General features: G+C 42.0%; 1 protein-coding gene across 1 annotated transcript in view; it reads right to left on the bottom strand.

The window, feature by feature from the left end:
- Positions 1-26,552, bottom strand: part of LOC126249683 (uncharacterized) — a 176,276-nt gene that overhangs the window by 23,827 nt on the left and 125,897 nt on the right. Inside the window, exons 9-11 of the mRNA XM_049951361.1 lie at positions 22,923-22,990; positions 12,601-12,674; positions 12,074-12,467 (exon numbers count right to left, since the gene is read on the bottom strand). Of these exons, the coding sequence (XP_049807318.1) occupies positions 12,074-12,467; positions 12,601-12,674; positions 22,923-22,990 (536 nt within the window). The remainder of the gene's footprint in view (positions 1-12,073; positions 12,468-12,600; positions 12,675-22,922; positions 22,991-26,552) is intronic.

Genomic DNA, 26,552 nt, shown 5'->3' with positions numbered 1-26,552 from the left:
TTCAGCATAGGTCCTCTTAGACAATTATGTAAATTTTCAAGATTCTTAAAAAAATTTCACCACCAAGCTGTCTGAAAATGGCAAGAGTCCGAAATGTGTAATGAATAATAAATGGGTCCAGAAAAAGCCTGTGACTTATTTTGCGACCCCAGCTATTTTAAAGCCATTTTAATCATAGTGATTATAGAGGTCACACATCTACAACAAATTTCAGTCAAGTACATGATAGCAGGTCCTCTTTCATATCTTTCTTTAACATTTAAGGGCAGTGATTAGTCTGCACAAAATACGATGACCATACAATACTTAAAATTTCTTCTGGCGACACTTCACTATAAGTAACTATATCATTTACAAAAATGAAAGTTTGGTAAAAATAGACCAAGAATAGCTTTTTGCACAATTTTTTCAACAACAACTTTCATTAAGTTACTAATGTTGACCCAGTTCTTTATATTATTAGGAAATAGATTATTTTCAATCTCTGCAATACTGGTTTGCAACATACGCAACCTCTTCACTGTAAATCTGATTACTGTGACTTTTCTATTTAAATTAGGAGACAAAAAAGGTCCCATGGGAACCAAACTGAAAAATATCCAGGGTTACAAATTGTTTGGAAGTTCAGCTCATGCTTTTTTTATGGTTGGGTAGTTGGTTGATTGTGGTTGAAGGGACCAAACAGCAAGGTCATCAGTCCCTTGTTTCAAAGGTGGTCCATTCGGACGGATTTACATCTCAGCAGAGTCATAACAATAAAAGGTAAAAGGCTAAAAAATGTATAAGTGCCGTCGTGTTGTCAATGGTGAAAACAAAAGGAGGGAAGTCAGCAAGTGGGCAACCCCAAGGCTATGTTAGATGCAGGAAATGTCCCACCTCCGATGCACTACAGGCAAGACCAACTGCTACTCACAAGCATTCAACCACTAAAATGTAATAGCGCATATTGTAAAAGAAGACTAACCAAATCTAAAAAGCGATAAAAACAGAGTAAAAGAGAGAGAAAAGAGGATCTTGGCAAGGGAGGGGAGTCAGGAATCTACAAACACAGCTTACAGTGGGAGTCACGCCAACCCTCACTGCCCTGCCCCAACTCCAGAGGGAGATTAAAAACATTAGAACTGAAAATAAAAACCACTTTCATTGAGGAAACTGAGAACCAGTTAAACCATCTGGGAATCGTCTGCCTATATTAAAGGTAAAGTGCAGGGATGTCCATACTTAGTACGCAGAGCCAAAAGAAGGGTGCATTCCGCCAAAATGTGGGCTACTGACTTGAAGGCCCCACAACCAGAGAGGGTGGGCTTATTGGTAGTTGGGAGCTCCAATGTTAGGCGTGTAATTGGGCCCCTTAGGGATATGGCGGCTAAGGAGGAGACGAAATACAGTGTGCACTCCGTGTGCATTCCAGGTGGAGTCATTCCTGATGTGGAAAGGGTCCTTCTGGATGCCATGAAGAGCACAGGGTGCAGCCAGCTGCAGGTGGTGGCACATGTCGGCACTAATGACGTGTGTCGCTTTGGATCTGAGGAAATTCTCTCTGGATTCCAGCAGCTATCTGATTAGGTGAAGGCTGCCGGTCTTGCTTACGAGATGAAGGCAGAGCTCACCATCTGCAGCATCGTTGACAGAACCGACTGCGGACCTTTGGTGCAGAGCTGGGTGGAGGGTCTGAATCAGAGGCTCAGACGGTTTTGCGACCATGTTGGCTGCAGATTCCTTGACTTGCGCCATAGGGTGGTGGGGTTTCGGGTTCCGTTGAATAGGTCAGGAGTTCACTACACTCAGCTGGCAGCTACACGGGTAGCAGAGGCTGTGTGGCAGGGACTGGGCGGTTTTTTAGGTTAGAAGGCCTCGGGAAAGTACGGGGTGGGCTGCAATCTCAAAGGGTGCATGGCAAATACAGGACGTGCTTGGATCAAGGAAAAGTCGGAATTGTAGCTGTAAATTGTTGTAGATGTGCTGGGAAAATCCCTCAGCTTCAAGTGCTAATAGAAAGCACAGAAGCTGAAATTGTTATAGGTACAGAAAGCTGGCTAAAGCCTGAAATAAGTTCTGCAGAAATTTTTACGATGTCTCAGACGAAGTTCAGGAAAGATAGATTAGGCAGAATTGGTGGTGGAGTGTGTGTCTGTCAGTAGTGGTTTATCTTGTAATGAAGTCGAAGTAGATAATCTGTGCGAAATGCTATGGGTGGAGGTTATACTTAACACCCGAACTAAGTTAATAATTGGCTCCTTCTACCGACCCCCAGACTCCGATGATATAGTTGCTGAACAGTTCAGAGAAAATTTAAGTCTTGTAACAAATAAATACCCCACTCATACGGTTATAGTTGGTGGGGACTTCAACCTTCCCTCGATATGTTGGCAAAAGTACTTGTTCAAAACCGGTGGTAGGCAGAAAACATCTTCCGAGATTGTCCTACATGCTTTCTCCGAAAATTATTTCGAGCAGTTAGTCCACGAACCCACGCGAGTTGTAAATGGTTGCGAAAAAACACTTGACCTCTTAGCAACAAACAATCCAGAGCTGATAGAGAGCATCATGACTGATACAGGGATTACTGATCACAAGGTCATTGTAGCTAGGCTCAATACAGTTGTTTCCAAATCCACCAGAAACAAACGCAAAATAATTTTATCTAAAAAAGCGGATAAAGTGTCACTAGAATCCTTCCTAAGAAACAATCTCCATTCCTTCCAAACTGACTATGCAAATGTAGACGAGATGTGGTTCAAATTCAAAGATATAGTAGCAACAGCAATTGAGAGATTCATACCACATAAATTGGTAAGAGATGGAACTGATCCCCCATGGTACACAAAACAGGTCCGAACGCTGTTGCAGAGGCAACGGAAAAAGCATGCGAAGTTCAGAAGAACGGGAAATCCCGAAGATCGGCTAAAATTTACAGACGTGTGAAATTTGGCACGGACTTCAATGCAAGATGCCTTTAATAGGTTCCACAACGAAACATTGTCTCGAAATTTAGTAGAAAATCTGAAGAAATTCTGGTCGTATGTAAAGTACACAAGAGGCAAGACGCAGTCAATACCTTCGCTGCGCAGTGCCGATGGTACTGTTACCGACGACTGTGCCGCTAAAGCGGAGTTATTGAACGCAGTTTTCCGAAATTCCTTCACCAGGGAAGACGAATGGAATATTCCAGAATTTGAAACACGAACAGCTGCTAGCATGAGTTTCTTAGAAGTAGATACCTTACGGGTTGCGAAGCAACTCAAATCGCTTGATACAGCAAGTCTTCAGGTCCAGATTGTATACCAATTAGGTTCCTTTCAGATTACGCTGATACAATAGCTCACTACTTAGCAGCCATATACAACCGCTCGCTCACCGATAGCTCTGTACCTACAGACTGGAAAATTGCGCAGGTCGCACCAGTGATTAAGAGGGGTATTAGGAGTAATCCATCGAACTACAGACCTATATCATTGACGTCGGTTTGCAGTAGGGTTTTGGAGCATATACTGTATTCAAACATTATGAATCACCTCGAAGGGAACGATCCATTGATACGTAATCAGCATGGTTTCAGAAAACATCGTTCTTGTGCAACGCAGCTAGCTCTTTATTCACACAAAGTAATGGCCGCTATCGACAGGGGATCTCAAGTTGATTTCGTATTTCTAGATTTCCAGAAAGCTTTTGACACCGTTCCTCACAAGCGACTTCTAATCAAGCTGCAGTCCTATGGGGTATCGTCTCAGTTGTGCGACTGGATTCGTGATTTCCTGTCAGGAAGGTCGCAGTTCGTAGTAATATACGGCAAATCATCAAGTAAAACTGAAGTGATATCAGGTGTTCCCCAGGGAAGCGTCCTAGGACCTCTGCTGTTCCTGATCTATATAAATGACCTGGGTGACAATCTGAGCAGTTCTCTTAGGTTGTTTGCAGATGATGCTGTAATTTACCGTCTAGTAAGGTCATCCCAAGACCAGTATCAGTTGCAAAGCGATTTAGAAAAGATTGCTGTATGGTGTGGCAGGTGGCAGTTGACGCTAAATAACGAAAAGTGTGAGGTGATCCACATGAGTTCCAAAAGAAATCCGTTGGAATTCGATTACTCGATAAATAGTACAATTCTCAAGGCTGTCAATTCAACTATGTACCTGGGTGTTAAAATTACGAACTTCAGTTGGAAAGACCACATAGACAATATTGTGGGGAAGGCGAGCCAAAGGTTGCGTTTCATTGGCAGGACACTTAGAAGATGCAACAAGTCCACTAAAGAGACAGCTTACACTACACTCGTTCGTCCTCTTGTTAGAATGTTGCTGCGCGGTGTGGGATCCTTACCAGGTGGGATTGACGGAGGACATCGAAAGGGTGCAAAAAAGGGCAGCTTGTTTTGTATTATCACGTAATAGGGGAGAGAGTGTGGCAGACACGAATTGGGATGGAAGTCATTAAAGCAAAGACGTTTTTCGTCATGGCGAGATCTATTTACAAAATTTCAGTCACCAGTTTTCTCTTCCGAATGCGAAAATATTTTGTTGAGCCCAACCTACATAGGTAGGAATGATCATCAAAATAAAATAAGAGAAATCAGAGCTCGAACAGAAAGGTTTAGGTGTTCGTTTTTCCCGCGCGCTGTTCGGGAGTGGAATGGTAGAGAGATAGTATGATTGTGGTTCGATGAACCCTCTGCCAAGCACTTAAATGTGAATTGCAGAGTAGTCATGTAGATGTAGACGTAGATGTGGCTCATTACACAAAAGAAAACCATTGGTCAGCTTGATATGGCCGATGCGAAGATGACACAGGGTGGTAGAGTCCTTTCGGGAGAGGCAGAAGGAAGAACGCCACGGGACAGGTGTCACCTTAATCGCACGAAGACAGGGATGTAGCCTCCCAAGAGTTGGCCCATGATTGTGAGAAGTCGGATTTGATCTGAAGCCGTAAATCCGCCACAGGAGGGGTTAGAGGGAAGGGGGGTAAGTGACTGCTCCTCCAGCCAAACAATCGGCAAGCTCATTACCTGGGATACCCACATGGCCAGGGACCCGAAGAAGTTGACGGAACAAGCAGCATGGTGAAGATCAGCGAGACGGTCATGGATGGCCGAGACCAAAGGCTGGCGAGAAAAATACTGGTCAATAGCCTGAATGCCACTCATTGAGTCCGTACATAACAAAACGTAGTTGTGTTGGGACTGTGTAATAAAGGTAAGGGCCACGGAAATTGTCACTATTCCATAGTAAACACCCCACATGCAGTTGGCAGGAGATGATTTTCCATGCCAACAGATGACATGAAGGCATATCCCACACGATCATCAGATTTAGAGCCATTGGTGTAAAAAACAACAGCATCCCGAAAGTCTCATAAAATTCGGTGGAAAAAACAAAGGAACACCACTGGGGGAATGGAATCTTTCGGACCTTGGCGGAGATCCATCCGAATCCGGGGCCAAGGAACTAACCAAGGGGAGGAGGGAGGGAACGTGGTAGACAGGACAAAGAAGGAAGCTGAAAATCACGCTGAAGAGATGCAAGGCAGAGCCCGACCGGTAAACCCGCCTTAGGCCGGGAATCCAGTGGATGACGTCCTTAGTCTGGGAACATGATAGAATAGGATGGATGACTGGGAGACGAATGGACAGCAACTGCATAAGAAACCAGAAGCTGGGACCGCTGAACAGAAAAGGGGGGGGGGGGGGATCCCAGCTTCAACCAGGAGACTATCAACAGGGCTAGTAGGGAAGGCAACGGTGGCCAAACAGATACCACGATGATGGACCGGATCCAGGACGCGCAGTGTGGAAGGAGCAGCTGAACCATAAACTTGACAACCATAGTCCAAGCGAGACAGCACTAAAGCCCGATAAAGGCGGAGAAGAGTGGAATGATCCGCATCGCAAGAGGTGTGGGCAAGGAAGTGAAGTTCATTGAATTTACAGAAACATCCTATCTTCAGAAGTCTGATATGAGGCAGCCAAGTAAGCTTGTTGTCGAAAAGAAGACCCAGGAAACGAAACTGTGGGACCACAGGTAATCGTTGTGCATAGATGTAGAGCTCCGGATCAGGGTGGACCGTAGTATGGCCACAGAAGTGGACCACCCGTGATTTTAAAGGAGAGAATTGAAACTTGTGTGAGAGGGTCCATGCAGAGGCACACCATATAGCACCCTGCAGCTGCCGCTGTGCAGAGGCCATTGAAAAGGATCTAACGCAAAAGCAGAAGTCATACACATACAGAGCAGGGGTGACCAAAGGACTGACAGACGCCACAAGTCCATCTATAGCAATGAGGAAAAGAAGTACACTCAATACGGTACCCTATGGGATGCCATTCTCCTGAGTCTGTGGAGAACTAAGAACAGTTCCAACCTGAACCCTGAAAGGCCGCTGCAACAGGAACTGGTGGATAAATATCAGGAGTGGGCCCCGAAGACCCCACTCATGAAGCGTAAGTAAGATATGATAGTGCCAAGCCTTGTCATAGGCCTTGCGAAGGTCGAAAAATACTGCAGCCCAATGGCAGCGCTCGGAAAAAGCCAGCCGAACTTCGGATTCCAAGCGAAGTAAATGATCGATCGGAGACCGTCCCTCCCGGAAGCCACACTGGTAAGAGGACAATAGATCCAGAGATTTGAGGACCCAAATGAGTTGACGGGCTACCATCCGTTCAAGTAACTTGCAAACAACCTTCGTCAGACTAATTGGCCAATAGCTTTCGACAAACGGGGTTCTTACCAGGCTTAGGGACGGGAACCACAATGCTATCCTTCCATTGAGAAGGGAAGTCACCCTGGAGCCAAATATGGTGAAGCACCAGGAGATGATGATGTCGATGTGGACCACTGAGATGTTGAAGCAATTGGTTATGAATGGAGTCTGGGCTAGGTGCCGTATCATGAGACGACGAAAGTGCGGAAAGAAGTGCCCATTCAGTAAAAGGTTCATTGTAAGATTCTGATTGACAAGGGGTAAAACATAAGGCCGAAGCTTCGGCCCACTGTTTCTGGTGAAGGAAAGCAGCTGGATAGGAGGTTGATGCTGATGCTGCCGCAAAATGGGTCGCAAGATGTTCCACGAGAATCAACAGATCCGTGCAAAGGCCATCCAGAAGGGCAAGGCCCAGGAGGGTAGACTGCTGATGGAAACCCTTGACAGAGCGAAGTGTAGCCCATACCCGTGACAGGCGCAGTAGAACAGAGGGAAGATAAAGCGTTCCCAACCCATTTGATTAAGTAACGGGCTTTGGCATGAAGGCATTTAAAGGTAATAAGATTGGCAGCGGATGGGCACCTCTTATGGTGTTGCAAAGCTCGATGGCGATTACAGATGGTAATTGCAATGGGCGTACTCCACCATGGGTCTTGCTCGTGGCGAAATGGTCCAGATGAGTGTGGGATAGCAAGGCTAGCAGCACGAACAATCGCATCAGATACGTCACATAGGACGACATGAATACAGCCTGACAAAGAGTGAGAAAAAAAACGACCTGTGCAGTATATAGAGGCCAATCAGTGCGTTGGAAAGACCAATGAGGTAACCTATCCATCGGGGAGTGGGAAGGGAGCGAGAGAATCAACGGGAAGTAGTCACTATCGCAAAGGCCGTCGTGTGAAGACCAGTGTAATGAAGGGATGGGGGACCCCAACTAGATGGAAATGCACTGTCCCACAAGGGATGATGAGCATTAAAATCCCTGAGGAGGAGGAAGGGAGGACGAAGTTGCTGAAGAAGGGCAGTTAAGGCAGTAGATGTAAGAGTCCCATCAGGAGGGAGATAAAGATTGCGAACTGTGACCCCAGAGTCCAGGTGGACCCTAACAGCAACCGCTTCCAATGTAGTTTGAAGAGGAATACACGTGCTAGCACCATCCGTTCACACCAAACTCCACCAGAGGCCCGCAGGGGTGCCACCCTAATTTTGACAGAAAGCACGAAACCCATGGAGGGTCGGTGAGTGAGCGTCAGTAAAATGAGGTTCCTGTAGAACAACACAAACTGCAGAGTAAAATGAAATAAGGGATTTCAACTCCGGAAGGTGATGGTAATATCCATTACAATTCCATTGGATAACTACTGAACAATGATTCAAATGGGGGGTGAACAGGCTAAAGCCAGTCATGCCGCCAGGTCACCATCCGTCACCGACAAGGAGGGGGCGACATCCATGAACAGCAGGTCAGAGTCAGGTTGCGAAGGTGGGGAAACTACCTCTGGTGACACCAGAGGCTCCTTGTTCCGGGACTTATGTTTCTTCTTCTTTACTGTTCAAGATCGAGGAGGGCTGTGCTGCAAAAGGGAGCCAGCTGCAGCAAGATCTGGAACAGAAAGAGAGCGGGTGACCTGGGGGCCCACAGACTGGGTTCTCATGGTTGTCATGTGGCAGCAGACCTTTGGCCTGAAAGGTGCCGCGAAGGGGGGACCTGGGAGGAGAGCCCTTGACTGGAAGGCGCCAAAGAAGTGGAAAACTTCTCCGGCTGGGGAGGGGGAGCGGCACCTGGAGGGGAAGGGGTGGGAACCGCAAGGGTGGGGGATGGGGGAGGAGAAGGGTTCGGGACTGGGGTAAGGAAGGGGGAGGAAGGGATGAAGATGTAACTAAAGCATAGCTAGATGTCATTAACACAGGATGAAGACGTGCTTACTTCATACAAGACTCAGTGTATGTTAGACTATCAAGGAACTTATACTACTGAATCTACTTTTCCTTCTTATAAGCCAGGCAATCTGGTGGACGTGGAGAATGATTGCCATGACAATTAACACACACTGGAGGGGGAACACAGGAACTCCCCTCATGGAGTGGATGTCCACAGTCACCACAGAGACGGGCCTGCGAACAGTGGGAAGACGTGTCCAAAGCACAAGCACTTAAAACATCTCATCCGGGGTGGGATGTACTGCTTCACGTCCCATTGAGAAACCATAATCTTGTCCTTCTCAGGGATGGTATCCCCTTCAAAGGACAGGATAAAGGCACCAGTATCGATGCGATTGTCCTTTGGGCTCTTCTGAACACGCCGAACAAAGTGAACACCTCGCCGTCCTAGATTGTCAATAAGTTCTTCATCAGTCTGAAGGATGAGGTCCCTGTGAAAAATTACACCTTGAACCATATTCAAAGACTGGTGGCGGAGGGGGGGGGGGATGGACACAGGAATTGTGCCAAGATGGTCACAGGCATGAAGGGCTGCAGACTGGGCAGCTGAAACAGATTTGATCAGCAACAAAACCGACCACATCTTTCTCAGAGAGTCCACATCGCCAAACTTGTCTTCAATGTGTTCCACAAAAAAATAAAGGTTTGGTATTGGTGGAAGTAACCCCATCAGTCCTGGTGCAAACCACATACGGGGGGGGGGGGGGGGGGGGGGGATTTCGCCCCTAGCCGATGAGCCTGGCCCTCCTCCCAGGGGGTAGCCATGGAAGAGAAGGCCGAAGTGGTAGAAGAAGCAGCACTAAAAGAATCATTTCCATTCAAATAGGCAGCCATAGAAGAACGGCCACAGTTCTAGACCCGTATGCTTTTCATTTGCATAGCGTCCACCCTGATACTACCCACTCCGATCAGGATCTCTCCCCACAGGTGCCAGACAGCCACAGCACGGGCTGTCTGGCACAGCGGCCATTGGCGGGAGTTCCGATGCTCCAGGATAACAACCAACCACTCCAAGGCTAACATGAGGTGGTCACAGCTCAGGTATCAGAAGTGTGATCCCAGTGTTTTCATGGGGGCTCAACCAAAAGGGTACATAGCGGCCCCACCACACAGGCTGGCTACCGTGCTGGCTACATACCCTAGCATCAGACAACAACGTGAAGGAAAAAGATGGAAGGAACTAGGAGGGCACAAGCTGAAGACACTAGGTAAGGTGCTCTCGCCAAATGGCTCACACTACGGAATAGAAAGTTAGTAACGGAGGTCAAACCCCAGAGGGGGACCAGAGAATGCCAAAAGGATGAGGTAATTACTCAACACAACCAAATCGCAAAGCCAACATAATGAGGAGGATAACAGGGCCAACATAAACAAGGACACCAAGAGAGGAAGAGGAGATGGCGGAGGGGAAGGAGCAAGAACAGAAAAGGAGGGGAAGGGAAAGGAAATGCAGCCCGGGAAAGAAGGAAGGCTGCAATAGCTCGGGACCCCGAGCTCGCCATGAACGTACTCACATAAGGACCGTGAACTCCCAGGGGGGATACATTTTTATCACCATAATAGGCAAAATATGATGCGATGCTTTGTGTAAACACTTTTGGCATGCTAATCTTTGTTGCCCAAAAAAGATGAATTAAATGGTTCAGTTATGTGGAGTAATAATAACCAGTCACTATTTCACCCAATCCTGAGTAGTCAATTATGATGGCAACAAAAGTACCAGACAAAATCTTGTTACTTTTTTAGTCAAGAAATTAGTCTATGCTTTTTTACATGTACAGAGTGTTTCTAAATGAATGTACCTGTTTTAAGGCTTTGTAGCAATTACTACAGCCAACTTACAATTATTTATAATACATCAACTGAAACAGCAGCTGAAACAGTTTTGTTTGTAAGCCTGTTACAAGCTCTAAAGCTACAGACTAGAGTTTACATGCCAACGTTGTATACTATATGTTATTGCATGACAAAGAATTTCTGGAAATGTTAACACAAACAATACACACATCTGGGGATCAGCAAATTGACAGGAGATGGTACAGATGCAGTGAGACTCCCCTAAATCGAATGTTTTTTTTGTGCAACATCCCAGTGGAAAGGCTATAGGTCTTCCTTTTTAGGTGAAGTAACTAACTGGTGTTTCTGATCTTGATGTGCTAGAATTATGGCTCTTTCTGCAAATGCATGAAGCCGAACCACAGAACTTTATTAAGATGATGCACAGCCTCACTGGTCTAACTCACTATGCAACTGGTTAAATGATGATGTATCCAACGGCTGGATTGGCTGTGCAAGGGGCAGGACGATGCAGCTTGTTTCGTGTGGACTCCAGGGTCACTGATCTGATGCCACAAGATTTTTACCTTTGGGGGTTCATTAAGGGTAATGTGTAGCTACAAGATAATCAACCTGACCTAAGAAACAGGACTGAAGCAAGTGTTGCAACACTGACTCCAGATGCACCAATTCAGGTTGGCTATCAACTCAATGTATGCCATGTGACAAAAATGCTCACATTGGACACTAGTAAGAAAAACTGTGAGTTATTCTTTCATAGAATGTATTATTTATAGTTGTAAGTTGAATGTAATAAATACTACAAAGCTTAAAACTCGTATACTCATTTTTAAATTCCCTGTATTTTAACCTTTGCCAATGCAGTGCTTTTCTAATAATTTTTACCTAAGAATTAGTGCTTGTCACAGAGATCCTTCCGGAACTGAGTTTTTGTGGCATTTCAGTCAGAGCCTCAAATGCTCTAGCTAAATAGGGAGCAAGGAAATTTCAAACAGCCTGTCTCTGTGGGATCCGGTTTACTGCCCCTTCCTCGGATCTCACATATAGACTGAGGCATCTATTTCACGTTACGTACTTTTTGATATTGTACAGATACTGATAATCTATTTTCACTTTGACCATTTTCAAATGCCCATCCTAGGCTATTTTTCCATCTGTTAACATGTCACTGGCTGTGTAATTAGATTCCTCATATTCAAAATTTCTTTCAAAGTCTCGTATCGCAATACAATAAAATTTATTGACTATTTCTTCAGAAAAAACAAGACATCCAACAACCTCGCCAGATCTGCAGTTAGTTGTAGCATCCACGTTTAAATTCATTTATCCAGTAATAAAAAGTCTTCAGTGCTGAAACAGATTCCACATGAGTTTCCTCAATTCTGTCAGTCTGGGTTCAAGCTCACTTAAAAAAAGAAATGTTTAAATAAAATGCTAACAAACCATTGTGCATTACACCTGAAAGTTTGAAAAAAACTTGTTGCAAGATTTAAATTTATGGCCATGCTTTTTAATACAATATACCACTATCTCACAAAATTAAACAGTATTATCAATCAATCCACATTCAGTGTTATGTTACTGTTGTTACTAGTCACAAGTATAATTGTAAAAAGAGATGGAATTTTGTAATATTTACTTTTCTGATTGGTGTCTGTATCTTGGGTGTCACATTTGACGCAGTCTTCTGAATGATGTTGGCGGGGCTCTTCTTATCAGGATTTTTCTCAGTTAGGACCCTTTGTGCCGTAGATTGTGCAAGAGGTACACTGGTTGCTGATCTACTTTTCTGAAGCGGTTTCCTTACAGGCTTTTGGTTTGGTGACTCTTTTACACCGTAAGAGCGTGATCTTTCACGTCCACCAGAATCAACCCGAGGAACACACTTTTGACCTTTGTCACTTAAAGGTGTACTGATTTTAATACTTTTACTGGCTGAAGGTGACTGGGTACTTGATACTGAAACCACTCGGCGAATCGGTTGAACTTTTTTATCTTCTTTTACAATGACGGAAGCAATGGGTTTGTTAACTCTGAAAATAAATACAAAAAGTATTGATTTAGTTCCATAATCTTTGAAAACTTTTAATTCAGGATTATGAGAGAGAGAGAGAGAGAGAGAGAGAGAGAGAGAGAGAGAGAGAGAGAGAGAGAGAGAATACATACTTCTTTTGGGAGTATGGAGAACTCTTGATGCTTTCTGTTCTCAGTGGCTTTTTCCCATCATTAGAGGCTGTCGTCTGCAAGAAATTAACAAAATTTAAAAACTCATGGTCTCGTTAACAATTAAGTAGCTATCAGTCTCAACTTTAGATGTGAAACTAGGCAGTAATTCTTACTGATAAGGAGATCAGGTGCACTTATCTGATCATATGTTTCATGATGGGTAAAACAAGCGGATCACCCAACAACATAAACTTAACTTTCCTGATCCATACACATACACTATTGTCAAGTTTATAAGCCAGCTAAAGCAATATTGCAATTACATAGCATAATCACCAGGAGCAGCTAATGAATGACACCATGTGTCCGTATGGGTGGCTGAATGTGTGTGGCACAAATGAAATAAGGTGCAACAAGAACATTCCTCTGCACTGTTGTTCAATCTGAAACTACGCAGACATCTTCAAAGTGGAAGGGAAAGATAACAAATGAAAATCAATCATGCATTTTGCAAGAAGAAATCCAAATGATGGATATACTGGTAATATAAAACTGCTGAATAATGTTAGGACAACTGATACTAACAGCATGACTGTGTACAAATTCAACTTTGGGCATTATATTCTACCTCGTATACCAAAATATTTGTGCACAGTAAGCTCTTCTAAGCCTTATAACTATGCTCAAGGAACACCATGCACACAATCATCTTTCAGGATTGAGATCACAGTATTTTTCAGCGATGATTTGGGCATCAATATTGTGGTATTCCATGGACCTCAAGGTTAACCTTTAAGGTCACATTACTGCCAAGAACTACATGACCAATTGGCTGATTAGGTCCATTTCAAGGTACAATATTTATTCCCCAATAGTTAACAGAGCATGCATCATCCACGATTAGTAGTTTTGTGAGCATAAGGATGGATTTTCCCATCTCCCCTGGCCAGCACAGTCATCAGATCTCAATATTTTTGAGTCTTTGGGGGGTCTACTTTGGAGAGAGGGTGTGATCACAATCCACCTCCATCATCATTATCTGAACTTCCCATTATTTTGGAGGAATCATGCTATAATATTCCCATGAGAACCACACAGGGCCTACATTTATCCATTTTGGGATGACTGGAAGCTGTTTTGAAAGCCAACAGTGTTCCTACACAGCATTAGGCACCATAATTTGTTGTGTTTTGGGTATTTCCCTATTTTTCTCTGCCCCTGTACACTTGTTTGTGTTTGCTTCCATTCACTTTACTGTAAAACAGATATTACACGAAAAGCTATTTAAAAAAAAAAATTGGAGCATTGTCTATCGAACCCACACTGAACGAGCTAAATGAACCATCTGCATATGGCACAATGGTTGAAAATCCATTCAAGTCTGTTTCATAACAAATTTACCATTAATTTAACCACTTTTTCAATGAGATGCTCCACCCCCTCCCTCCAGTTTCACAAGTGATCATTACACACAACTGGAAATGCAAGTAGTATAATATTTATGCATGATGGGGCCTCGATCTTCTGTAGTACATCTTACTTGTATTCAGAGATTCTGTTAGGGGCATTGTGGACATACTGACCTTACATGTTATAATATATTTCTGTACTGGTGGCCAAAAGATGTGGTTTATCACTCCTAATGAAAAAGATTTTAGGAAATGGAAGTGTGAATTCATGAAGTCTCCACAAATTTGCTGCCAGAGACTAAGTAGAAATCTATCCAGAACATCCTCAAACATTTGTTACTGGCACCGGACATCATGGCCTGTAGTTTTTAACTCAAAAATTTAAACAGATACTGGAATGAGACAAAGTGACTAATCAGTATAATGTGACCTCTATGTCAAAGAAATTTAAAAACTCTGGAACACAGTTGAGTGAACACTGATTTTTTTATCTTACGTGCTGAATTACAGGTAATTTTCTACATCTACATGATTACTGTGCAATTCACATTTAAGTGCTTGGCAGAGGGTTCATCGAACCACAATCATACTATCTCTCTACCATTCCACTCCCGAACAGCGCGCGGGAAAAACGAACACCTAAACCTTTCTGTTCGAGCTCTGATTTCTCTTATTTTATTTTGATGATCATTCCTACCTATGTAGGTTGGGCTCAACAAAATATTTTCGCATTCGGAAGAGAAAATTGGTGACTGAAATTTTGTAAATAGATCTCGCCGCGACGAAAAACGTCTTTGCTTTAATGACTTCCATCCCAATTCGTGTCTGCCACACTCTCTCCCCTATTACGTGATAATACAAAACAAGCTGCCCTTTTTTGCACCCTTTCGATGTCCTCCGTCAATCCCACCTGGTAAGGATCCCACACCGCGCAGCAACATTCTAACAGAGGTCGAACGAGTGCAGTGTAAGCTGTCTCTTTAGTGGACTTGTTGCATCTTCTAAGTGTCCTGCCAATGAAACGCAACCTTTGGCTCGCCTTCCCCACAATATTGTCTATGTGGTCTTTCCAACTGAAGTTCGTAATTTTAACACCCAGGTACTTAGTTGAATTGACAGCCTTGAGAATTGTACTATTTATCGAGTAATCGAATTCCAACGGATTTCTTTTGGAACTCATGTGGATCACCTCACACTTTTCGTTATTTAGCGTCAACTGCCACCTGCCACACCATACAGCAATCTTTTCTAAATCGCTTTGCAACTGATACTGGTCTTCGGATGACCTTACTAGACGGTAAATTACAGCATCATCTGCGAACAACCTAAGAGAACTGCTCAGATTGTCACCCAGGTCATTTATATAGATCAGGAACAGCAGAGGTCCTAGGACGCTTCCCTGGGGAACACCTGATATCACTTCAGTTTTACTTGATGATTTGCCGTCTATTACTACGAACTGCGACCTTCCTGACAGGAAATCACGAATCCAGTCGCACAACTGAGACGATACCCCATAGGACCGCAGCTTGATTAGAAGTCGCTTGTGAGGAACGGTGTCAAAAGCTTTCCGGAAATCTAGAAATATGAAATCAACTTGAGATCCCCTGTCGATAGCGGCCATTACTTTGTGTGAATAAAGAGCTAGCTGCGTTGCACAAGAACGATGTTTTCTGAAACCATGCTGATTATGTATCAATACATCGTTCCCTTCGAGGTGATTCATAATGTTTGAATACAGTACATGCTCCAAAACCCTACTGCAAACCGACGTCAATGATATAGGTCTGTAGTTCGATGGATTACTCCTAATATCCCTCTTAATCACTGGTGCGACCTGCGCAATTTTCCAGTCTGTAGGTACAGATCTATCGGTGAGCGAGCGGTTGTATATGGCTGCTAAGTAGGGAGCTATTGTATCAGCGTAATCTGAAAGGAACCTAATTGGTATACAATCTGGACCTGAAGACTTGCTGTATCAAGCGATTTGAGTTGCTTTGCAACCCGTAAGGTATCTACTTCTAAGAAACTCATGCTAGCAGCTGTTCGTGTTTCAAATTCTAGAATATTCCATTCGTCTTCCCTGGTGAAGGAATTTCGGAAAACTGCGTTCAATAACTCCGCCTTAGCAGCACAGTCGTCGGTAACAGTACCATCGGCACTGCGCAGCGAAGGTATTGACTGCGTCTTGCCTCTTGTGTACTTTACATACAACCAGAATTTCTTCAGATTTTCTACCAAATTTCGAGACAATGTTTCGTTGTGGAACCTATTAAAGGCATCTTGCATTGAAGTCTGTGCCAAATTTCACGCGTCTGTAAATTTTAGCCAATCTTCGGGATTTCGCGTTCTTCTGAACTTCGCATGCTTTTTCCGTTGCCTCTGCAACAGCGTTCGGACCTGTTTTGTGTACCATGGGGGATCAGTTCCATCTCTTACCAATTTATGAGATATGAATCTCTCAATTGCTGTTGCTACTATATCTTTGAATTTGAGCCACATCTCGTCTACATTTGCATAGTCAGTTCGGAAGGAATGGAGATTTTTATTTTTGATACACTGTACTTCCATACTATTCAAAGATCAAAACAAATTTTATTCTTTTAAGAATTAACTTTTTTAATTTAATTTTTTAATTATTAACGGTGAACCAGAAATATGTATCAATCTGTTGTTCTGTGTATTTTTAAGAAATTTTTTTTTAAGTCAATTTTTTCACCTAATAATTTAAGAATATATGACATGCTCCACCTGAAAATATTTAATAAACTGTTGAATAATGTGGTTTATTGTGTAAGCAAGTGCTATATTATTATTCATGCAAAATTTTGTTTTCGAAGCTTTAATATTGGACGAGATAATTGAAAATAAAGATGAGCATCTCATTTTGTTCTCAATGATAACATGACAAAACATTCAAGCTCTATAATCTTGTTGATTCCAAGTGTCCCTTTCATCATCTTTAGTTTTCTTTGTTATTCTGGTCTTCTTTGTCATGCTTTCAGCAGTTTCTTCAGCTGTAGTGACATGTTGCCTGGCCACTCTTAGCAGCATATTTCCAGAAGTTTAGAATCTGAAAGATCTCAATATATTGGCTTTAGTTCTACCATAACAGTTTTTGGCAAGGGGTGTGTATGTGCATATTTTTGTCCATTTGCTTCACACCAGTTATACTTGCACCATGAAGTGATCCATTTTTGGCAGAGGCCATACTGTGTATGTTCATCATGGATATTCTATGAAACAGAGTTGCCCAGATTGCTTTTCTCATCTCACCGACACTTTTGCTGTTTCTTCTTATGGCTAGAACATATTCTATTTCTTAGTTGGAGAGTCTGCCTTGTCCACCAATTGCTTTGCTTTCAGTTCCTGTCATGTCCTTGAAGAGTTTCCTAAGTCGTGCCCCCCCCCCCCCCCCCTCCCTTTTCTCTTCTGCACATTCCTATACATTCCTTTTTTTTTTCAGTTTTAGTTTCACCATATGGTTTAGCAGCTACAAACCACTGAAGCCTTTTAAGAGTCACCATCACCAAGCTACTGAGTTTATCACACATCTCATCTAAAAGTTGATCTACTAAAAATAGAGACTGCTTCCCTTCCTTTCCAGACCACCACTGAAACCTTCAAAGTTTTTGTACGGCCTCTTCTTCCAGAAACCATCCAACACAGCAACAATATCAGTAGATTCACATATATCTACAGTTTCTTTCACTACCCTTTGCATAGGCCCTTCACTCACTTCTGTTAGGGCATTATGCAAATGTTTATAATAGCTCTCAAATTTGACATGGCAGTAAGACGTCCATCACAGCATAGAATATCTAGGCTGCTTTTCTTCCCTTCTCCATACACCTCATGGCTGAAGCAAGACAAATATTCATTTCACTATGTTTTATGCATGTTAAAGGAGATGCCACTGTGCATTTCTTTTCTTTACATACTTGACATTCCACTACAATTTTTCTGGATAGGCCTCTTCTCTTACTTATGTCCTCACTAAAAGTAATGGATTTTTGACTATTACAGTATTTACATTTAGCAACAGGCCAAAACAATTCTGAAACCTTGCACTTACTAGTTAAAATGTAACCATTATTTTCACTACTTACAACACCAACATCTTGTTCATTTACGATAAGATGGTTGAACTTGCATTCTGAAGCTCTCCCAGCAAACTTTTAGGCCTAACCTTTCTTCACTGCGGGCTAACAATTTCTTTATTTTTCTGATTTCCAACAACACCCTTGTGTTGATTAATGTAAAATTTATGACCGCAATTACACTTCTTCACTTTTGGCATTTTACAATGTAAAATGGTCGAAACATGCAGTCACAACAAGTTTGCAGCACAAATGCATGCAAAAACGTAAGTAAACTCAAGTAATCTACTTGTAATGACAGAAAGATTGAAAACTGCAATAAATCTTTGCTCATAACACAGTCAACATGTTCTTCAAGTCTACTACACAAATGAGTTGCTACGAAAATAGCAACGCCAGAATTTAATAATGAGACATTGTAGGCAAGGTTTTGTGTTTGACAGTAATGTAACAGCTGGCATTCATTCATGTGATGCGTCTGCTTTGGAAAAACATTTAAACACAAAAACGTTGAGGTACTATACATAAAGTATATATTTTCAGAATTGAGAGGAATCACAGAATTTTATAAAATACAAAAAAATTCAATTTTTTGGCCCTCATGACATCCAGGTCTCCTTAAACATGGTAAACAATGATGAAAGTTCAGTGAAATTTTAAAAATACAGTACTATCAGAAGGAACCATTATTTTGCTCCATGAAGACAAGAATATGGGTTGACAGATGGCAAGGATGCTGGACAGGAGCAGAGTGAAGGAGTGCACACAGACAACAGAATGTGGGGTTGAGAAGTCACAGACATGTTACGGGAAATAATGAGCAGCACAATGTGGCAGACACATGATAGGAGAGCAGAGTAATAATGAGCAGAAATCTGTTTGTGGTATCTTATGTAGCAGTATATTCACACTGGTGATTTAAAATCACAAGTTTGTATGATGCTCCCACTCGTTTTGATTAATTTACAATAAGTAACATTAATACATGATGCATACAACATCCCATTTTCTAATGGTTCCAAAAGGGTCACAGAAACTGTCATTTCCACAAATAGCTGAGCTGAGAGTTATCAGTGACACTGCTAATTGAACAGTTTATTGATACAGTCTTGCAACCAGCAGGTCAATTAACATTCTTACCCCTTATCTCCCCCTTTTTGTACTGTACAGGCAGTCAATATTCAGCACACAGATAGTAACATTTTATATATATCCTGCTTACAAGCAGGCCTGAATTTTTCAACTTTGTTAACCTAGAACAGGAAATCAATGGTTGTGAAGCCACTGTAGTATCAACTACAGGTGTCAATAGGAATGAAAAGGAAGTTAGAATGATATTTCTGCACAGTAAAAGTGAAAAGAAATAAACAGAACACTTGTCTTGAGACTGAAAATGCTGTGTATATATGGGCAAAATTCAAGAGTGTGTCACAATACACCTCAGACAGGTAATGGATCAAGCACAGGTGTGAGGGATGTGACAGAGACCCATTGAGGTTCACCAGCCATGCCAGAAAGCTGATCTAAAAGAAGATTCAAACAAAAATTGAATGGAGCCAAAATTAGTATAGTAAGAGCCATGTGTGAAACTTTCAATGAATTTGAAAGTAAAATTTGTATCTATCAATCTGGCAGAAAATCCTACAAGGTACTGGTATTACATTAAGTCAGTAAACAGCTGAAAGCTAGCTATCTGTCTAGAATCTACAGTGACCATAAGGGCACTGAAAAGCAGGACGACAGCGACAAGGTTGAAACAGTATATTTATTTCTCCAAACACATTTCAGTAAGATACACTGTACTGTAGCTCTTCCTTTTGGTCACAGTACAAACATCAAAATATCACAAATCAAAATAAGTGATCATGGGATGGATAATTAACTAAATTCACTTAACAGAGGAAAGGCGATCATACTTGGTGGGATACCTGTAAGATTCAACATAGAGTACACAAAAATCCCTGCTCCTCTTCGAGAACTCTAATGGGACTCCCTGGAGGGAAGGTAACATTCTTTTCAAGGAACACTACTGAAAAAATTTAGAGAACTGGCATTTGAAGCTAACTGTAAAACGATTCTACTGCCACCAACACAAATTTCGCATAAGGACCACGAAGATAAGATGTGAGAAAAAATGGCTCATATGGAAGCGTATAGACAGTCTTGTTTCCTGCAGCTGGATCGGGCACGGAAATTACTAGTAGTGGCTCAGGATACCTTCCACCATGCAGCGTATGGTGGCTTGTGGAGTGGGTATGTAGATCACTGCCAGTCAATAGAGGAGTGAAGTAATTTCACTAGGGAAATGTCCAATTTGACATCTCAAAACCTATCTTGAAATTTCTTTGTACAGGAAGAATACTCCAAAAGTATGCACTCTCAAAATTTTAGCTAAGATACACAAAACAAACACGCAGAGAGAGAGAGAGAGAGAGAGAGAGAGAGAGAGAGAGAGAGAGAGAGAGAGATAGTTGAAAACCGCTAAATTCATAGCCCACCAGTTAGCGGGAGAAATGTACGTCACTGCTGGAGCTGCGACAACTGCAAATGCACAACGAGGTAGTCACATTGCTATGGGCAATGGTACACCTGTAAACAGAAAGCATGACAGAAGCCAATCTTGGTTCATAAAGCGAACTTAAGTTTGCATTAATAGTTTCTCTGAAACTAATATACACAGTTACTATTCTCTGGAATTTGCAACTATTTTAATATCCATAAAAATCATCAGTTGCTTTTTGCAGTACTGGTAAGTGTTATCAAAGGAGATAAAACTGCATTAATATTCATTTTCATAGTATCAGGGGCAATGATGTTTCCAGTCATAGGCCGTACAGTCCAGAATTGGTATGCCAATCAGGCAAAATCATCATGAGCATTGAGGCTATGAACCCACCAAAGCACTGAGTTTGATGCACTCGTTTGGTAAAACACCCTGTCCTGCTGCATGAAGAAGTCTGCAACTGCCTGCTGCACATTCTTGTCTGACAAGAATCGTCAACCCTTCAAGGCCTTTTTCAAAGTACTGAAGATGTGATAATTGCTTGGGAGAGATCAGGACTATAGGGCGGGTGCTCAAGTGTTGTTGCCCATATCCACATCGACTGGAGTCTTGTGTCAAATCCAAACCAGCATGGAAAATCCAGAGTTTCTCATTAATGTAGAATTATGGTTCTCAAACATGCAAAGACGAAATATGAACAGTGTGGTTTCCATTCAAATTCACCTACTTCTATATGTGCGTTGTGTGTCAGGTAATTTCTCGGCCATTAATTTAAATGATGTCAACATTTCATTAGAAGTTATGGAAACTTTGGAAGTAGTAGGAAGGAACTCTGACAATTCAATGAATTGTGGTTCAGATGATGACAGCTGTGCCAGAAAGAATCAGGGACAATAATGTGATTCTAAAGTTTCTCCTGGCGTATTTCTTGCTCGAACTGTCCACGGGTGTACTGCCGGTCCACAGTGTCTGACGGGCACAATATTTCAGCGATCAGACATGTCCCTATCGTCAGGTGCCCTGATGAACTGAGCTGAGGACAGGCGGCTGTCTTAAATCCCCTCCCCCTGCAAGGCATTCCCTCCACAGTCTGTGCCCGCGGCCATGCATCGACGGTCGCTGAGATGCAGGCGTCGACATCTGTGGTGGCGTCAGTGCAATTGCCTAGTCCGCCATGGCCGCCTGTTCCTTTTCTTTGCTGAGCATCTTTTTAATTAGACTCAATGCTGGTTCCCATGCCTTTCTGAGGTTATAGCCACAATCTCAGTTGATGAGTCTGTCCCTGGTATGAGCTTCGACAGCCTCTCTAATGACACTATCCCTGTATTTAGATGTCTATGCCAAGACCCTGGTATGTTGGTAGTCATTCTCGTGATTTTCGGACAAACAGTGCTCTGCGACTGCTGACGTGTTGGGGTACCTAAGTCGAGTGTGCCTCTGATGTTCTCAACCAATGATCTTCAATGGTGTGCACTGTCTGAAGAATATAAGTCTTCCCACACTGACACGGGATCTGGTATATGCCAGCCTTCCACAAACTGAGATTGTCTTTGACACCTCACAATAATGCTCGTGTTTTATTGGGTGGGCAAAAGACATTTCCTACTCAGTGTTTCCTCAATATTCATGCCCCCCCCCCCCCTACACACACACACACACACACACACACACACACACACACACACACACACACACACACACACACACACACCTCTGAAACCTGGTGATGTACTATATTGATGGAAGATGCACAACACAGTCTGGTGTGCATTCTGCAGCAAGGGCAGGTGCTGTGCTGGTTTGGCCATGTCTGGACATTTAGGACCAAATAACAATATTGTTGCTGGGTGGCAGCACACTGTCAACCTTGCCTTTATTTCCACTGATGTTAACTGCTTCTTCAAACCACCTTGACAGCCATGAAATAAAATTATGGGCAATTTCAATTCTTTGCCCATCCTCATATCTGTCAGTGATCTGGTGGTGTATGAACATCCAAATATCCAAATGTGTGTACTGTGCCAGCCAGCTTTAATATCATTAACATTGTTTTCTGTATGCATGCAACATGAAGGTACACTTAGTGGGCCTGTAACAGCACAACAACATCATCTGTCATTTCCTTGTTCCACCACAGTTCAGTCCAGACAGTGTTCCCATGGTGCCAAGTTTGTTGTTTTTTTAACATATCTTACCTCACAGACATGAGTGTAGCATGGTCTTCTACACAATAAGATAATAGAACATACATCATTTCTAACTGTTCTCTTTCAGTGCTATTTAAACACAAACAGCAATAGCATTATTTACCACAGATTCTGCTTTATGCGTTGTGATATTCTGGGATATTTTTCTGGCTCTTGGGTCAGCTACTGCCTCTGAAAAGCAAGAATAGTATCTCTCAGCATAAATGTCACGTGATCTAACCTGAAACATTTAATGCAGGCATACAATAAAGGAATCAAACACAAAAACATTCCTTACATAGACCAATTTTCATTACAGCCCAAATCAAACTTGTGGAAGCCCATTGTGTACATAATTTAGACCATTTGTGCACTACGACTGATCACTGCTGAATGACTGAAATCATTATGTAGAACGCTACCCGTCATGTATCCATCAGTGTAAATGGCCATACTTAAGAGAGAAAGTACAAGACCAATATAAATTAATCAGTACATTTTTTTGGTGGGGTTCAATGCAACAACTGTGTGTTTGACTTGTCAACACTATCTGCATTAAAAGCTTGCACTCAACAAATAGTAGCCACAAACAGAAGCCGATCCTAGGTAATTGGTACTGTTGAACACTGAAGTAATTTGCCATGAAGACCCCCCACAACCAATGTGACAAGTAACATCAGAAATCAATCAGTATCCTACATAACCTCTTTCCTGAATCACAATTCACACACAGCTGTACAAGTTGAACATTTACAACATTTCTCAACTTCTGATCAACAATTTAAAAAAAATCACTGGCATTAAGTAAACTGTGAATTTATGGTGTAACACAGACCAGTGGTGATCAGAAAAAATTAATATGGTACAGTCAATTACCCGTAACCTTGCATCAGAAAAATATGTTTCTCTATTGGAAATGCCAAGCAGCTTGTTCATCAGATTGTTTACTCCTGTCATTGAGCATGGAAGTTCTATGGGTGTTAGTTCCTACATGGCCAAGAAGAGTGTGTGTGTGTGTGTGTGTGTGTGTGTGTGTGTGTGTGTGTGTGTGCGCATTCTGTGTGACCAACTGCATCTGATAACACAGATGTTCCTTAAGAAAGTCACTCTCATCCAACATGACTATATCCCAATTCACTCAAGCACCGTATCACTAGTATCATCCATTGTCACTGCTTTAACTAAGAAACTGTCAAAAAACCGTTTCCCTCTTCATTTTATTGCTTCATAAATTAGCTATCTATATGAGACTATATAAAGACAAGTTGTCATTCATTGTTACCAAAAACCTATAAAATTTCTTGACTGATTTACTTCAAAGTTTCTACATGATACACTTATAAATATTCAGACAGGCATAGGCTGTTTATTTTTCTAAACAACAATGTGCTGTTTTGTTTTCTTCCTTGCTGTCAGTTTTGCAGAAAACAGGAAAGGTGTATTTATTGCTTATCGGTTAATGATTAGAATGTTTCAAAGGAATCTGAATCGTCTAAACCTTTGTAATCCTATCCATCTGAATATTAAAATTATGCAAAATACTGTCATAGAAGCTATTATCCCCAAAGATCCAGTAGCTGGAGAGGTCTTTACCATACCCAATATAACAACAATCCCACCGATTTTCCCCTTCATTCATTCAAAGCGACTTCAGTTCCCAAATAATTTTCATTTGCAACAACAAAAAACAAGGCTCAAGGTTAGGTTTTATTTTCATATTTTGTATATTTTTATGTTGTAAAAACTAGCCATGTAAGGTGCAAGATAAACAATGTTTTACCTCAGTATACTACATCTTGGAACTGAATAAGTTCTTTGTTCTATAGGATGATCACTGATGCAGCTGTTTCCTTTGCATGTACAAACTGCTGTCAGCTACATTTGAGGTTGTGAGGTGTTCAATGCTCAAAATACATTATGCTTTTTGTACAGAGTATTTGGAGTAATACTGTAATGAATACTGCTCTTTTTTCCACAAGTACTTTACAATGACAAATATAAGGGAGTCTCCTTACATAAGTAAGAGAATGAATTGTTACCAATACAAAATGTGCACCTATGTTCAAATTGGTACTTTGTGTTTTTTCAAATACAAAATCCAGAACATATATAATGGCAATTGTTTGTAACTTCCAATACATGGTAGTTAAATGCATGTATCTGTGAGACGAAGTCAGCAAGCTAGAGTGCAATCAAAATAATTTATAACAGTTCGGTTTGGGGGAAGGTGCATGATGCCATTGGCTAAGTACTTCCCTGTTGCTCCACTAAAAGGTCAGCATAAATAGTGCACCCAATTGCCATGCTATCAGTGAACAATTTTACATGGCCTAAAGCACCAGTTGCTTCCATGTTTTTCAGCTCTCTTTATGAAGTCCAATATTTGAGCATCTGAGTGTTCCACGTTCAAGACTCATGGCCACTAATGCTGTCACCTGAAAACACGTTTACTGGTTTCAAAGTTATCATCAAGGATTGCAAACTAAATTCCAAATTTGATGACAATGACGAGATCATGAATCTGCATACCCTGTGTCTGAGTAGCGTGAACTGGAGGACCTCAGCGTACGTCCAGTTATAGTGTTTCAAGAGTGATGAACAGCGTAGTCACTCCAAGTGTCATGCTCAGACATATAGTGCTGAGAAATGGAAATGAGAAAGAATGGAAGGAAGAGGAGAACAATACAGTATCACCAGTTCGTTCTCTCCTGGAAACACTGGGCAATAAATGAAGTTATGAAAGATACGTACATTCCAGCAGGATGAAATTCACACATGTGTGTATTGCTACCAATTCAAGGTACATAATAAAATAACTTCTTTACAGCCCTGAAAGAGCAATGTTATTTAAAGGTAGTAGGCCATTTCTTTGAAATGAACTGCACGAACTTATCTTCCAACACAATTGTCATTTCACAACTTGATTATCACGAGAGAGAACATAGTAGTTATTTGTGTGACAGGAGGAGCAGATTGTTCAGATACACTGTTGTGGAAAACTTAAGGACATATCTAACTTTCACATGAAGTGTCATTGTAAAGTAACACAGCTCGATCGAAGTTCCACATCTACATCAATACTACACAAGCAACCTGATGGTTGTGTTGAAGGGTACTCCTGGCACCACTAACTAATCCCCTGAACTCTGTTTCATTCACAAATAGCATGTGGAAACAATTACTGTCAGTAAGCCTCTGTATTAGCTCCAATTTCTCCAATTTTTTTCATTGCAGTTGTTTTGCGAGGCATATGTGAGATGAAGTAACATGTTGTCCAACTCTTCCTGGAGAGTACTCTCTCTAAATTTCAACAGTAAACTTTTCTGTGATGCACAATGCCTCTCATTAGCATTTCCCACTGTAACGCTCTCACACCGACTACACTATCCCATGACAAATTCTTTGTTGCGTCATCTCTCTCTTCCATCAGTCATACCTGGTAAGGGTCCCAGATGGATCAACAATACTCAAGAATCTGTCAAACAAGTGCCTTGTAAGCCATTTCTTTAGTGGCTGAATTACATTTCCTTCCTATGAATCTCAGTCTCATGTCTCCTTTTTCTACTATTTGCTTTATGTGGTCATTCCACTTAGGGTCGCTCCGGATAGGTACTCATCGATATTTTGTGATGGTTTCTGTTTACAGCAATTTGTCTTCAATAGTGTAGCTCTACAGCAGTGAATTTCATTTCTTATGCAGACAGCATATGATACACTTATTTACATTCAGGGTCAACTGCCGGTCCCTGCAGCA

Source organism: Schistocerca nitens, chromosome 3 (genome assembly GCF_023898315.1).
Source record: "Schistocerca nitens isolate TAMUIC-IGC-003100 chromosome 3, iqSchNite1.1, whole genome shotgun sequence".
Taxonomy (NCBI): domain Eukaryota; kingdom Metazoa; phylum Arthropoda; class Insecta; order Orthoptera; family Acrididae; genus Schistocerca; species Schistocerca nitens.
The sequence above is the reverse complement of the archived record's forward strand: the minus strand, read 5'-3'. Positions and strand labels throughout refer to the sequence as shown.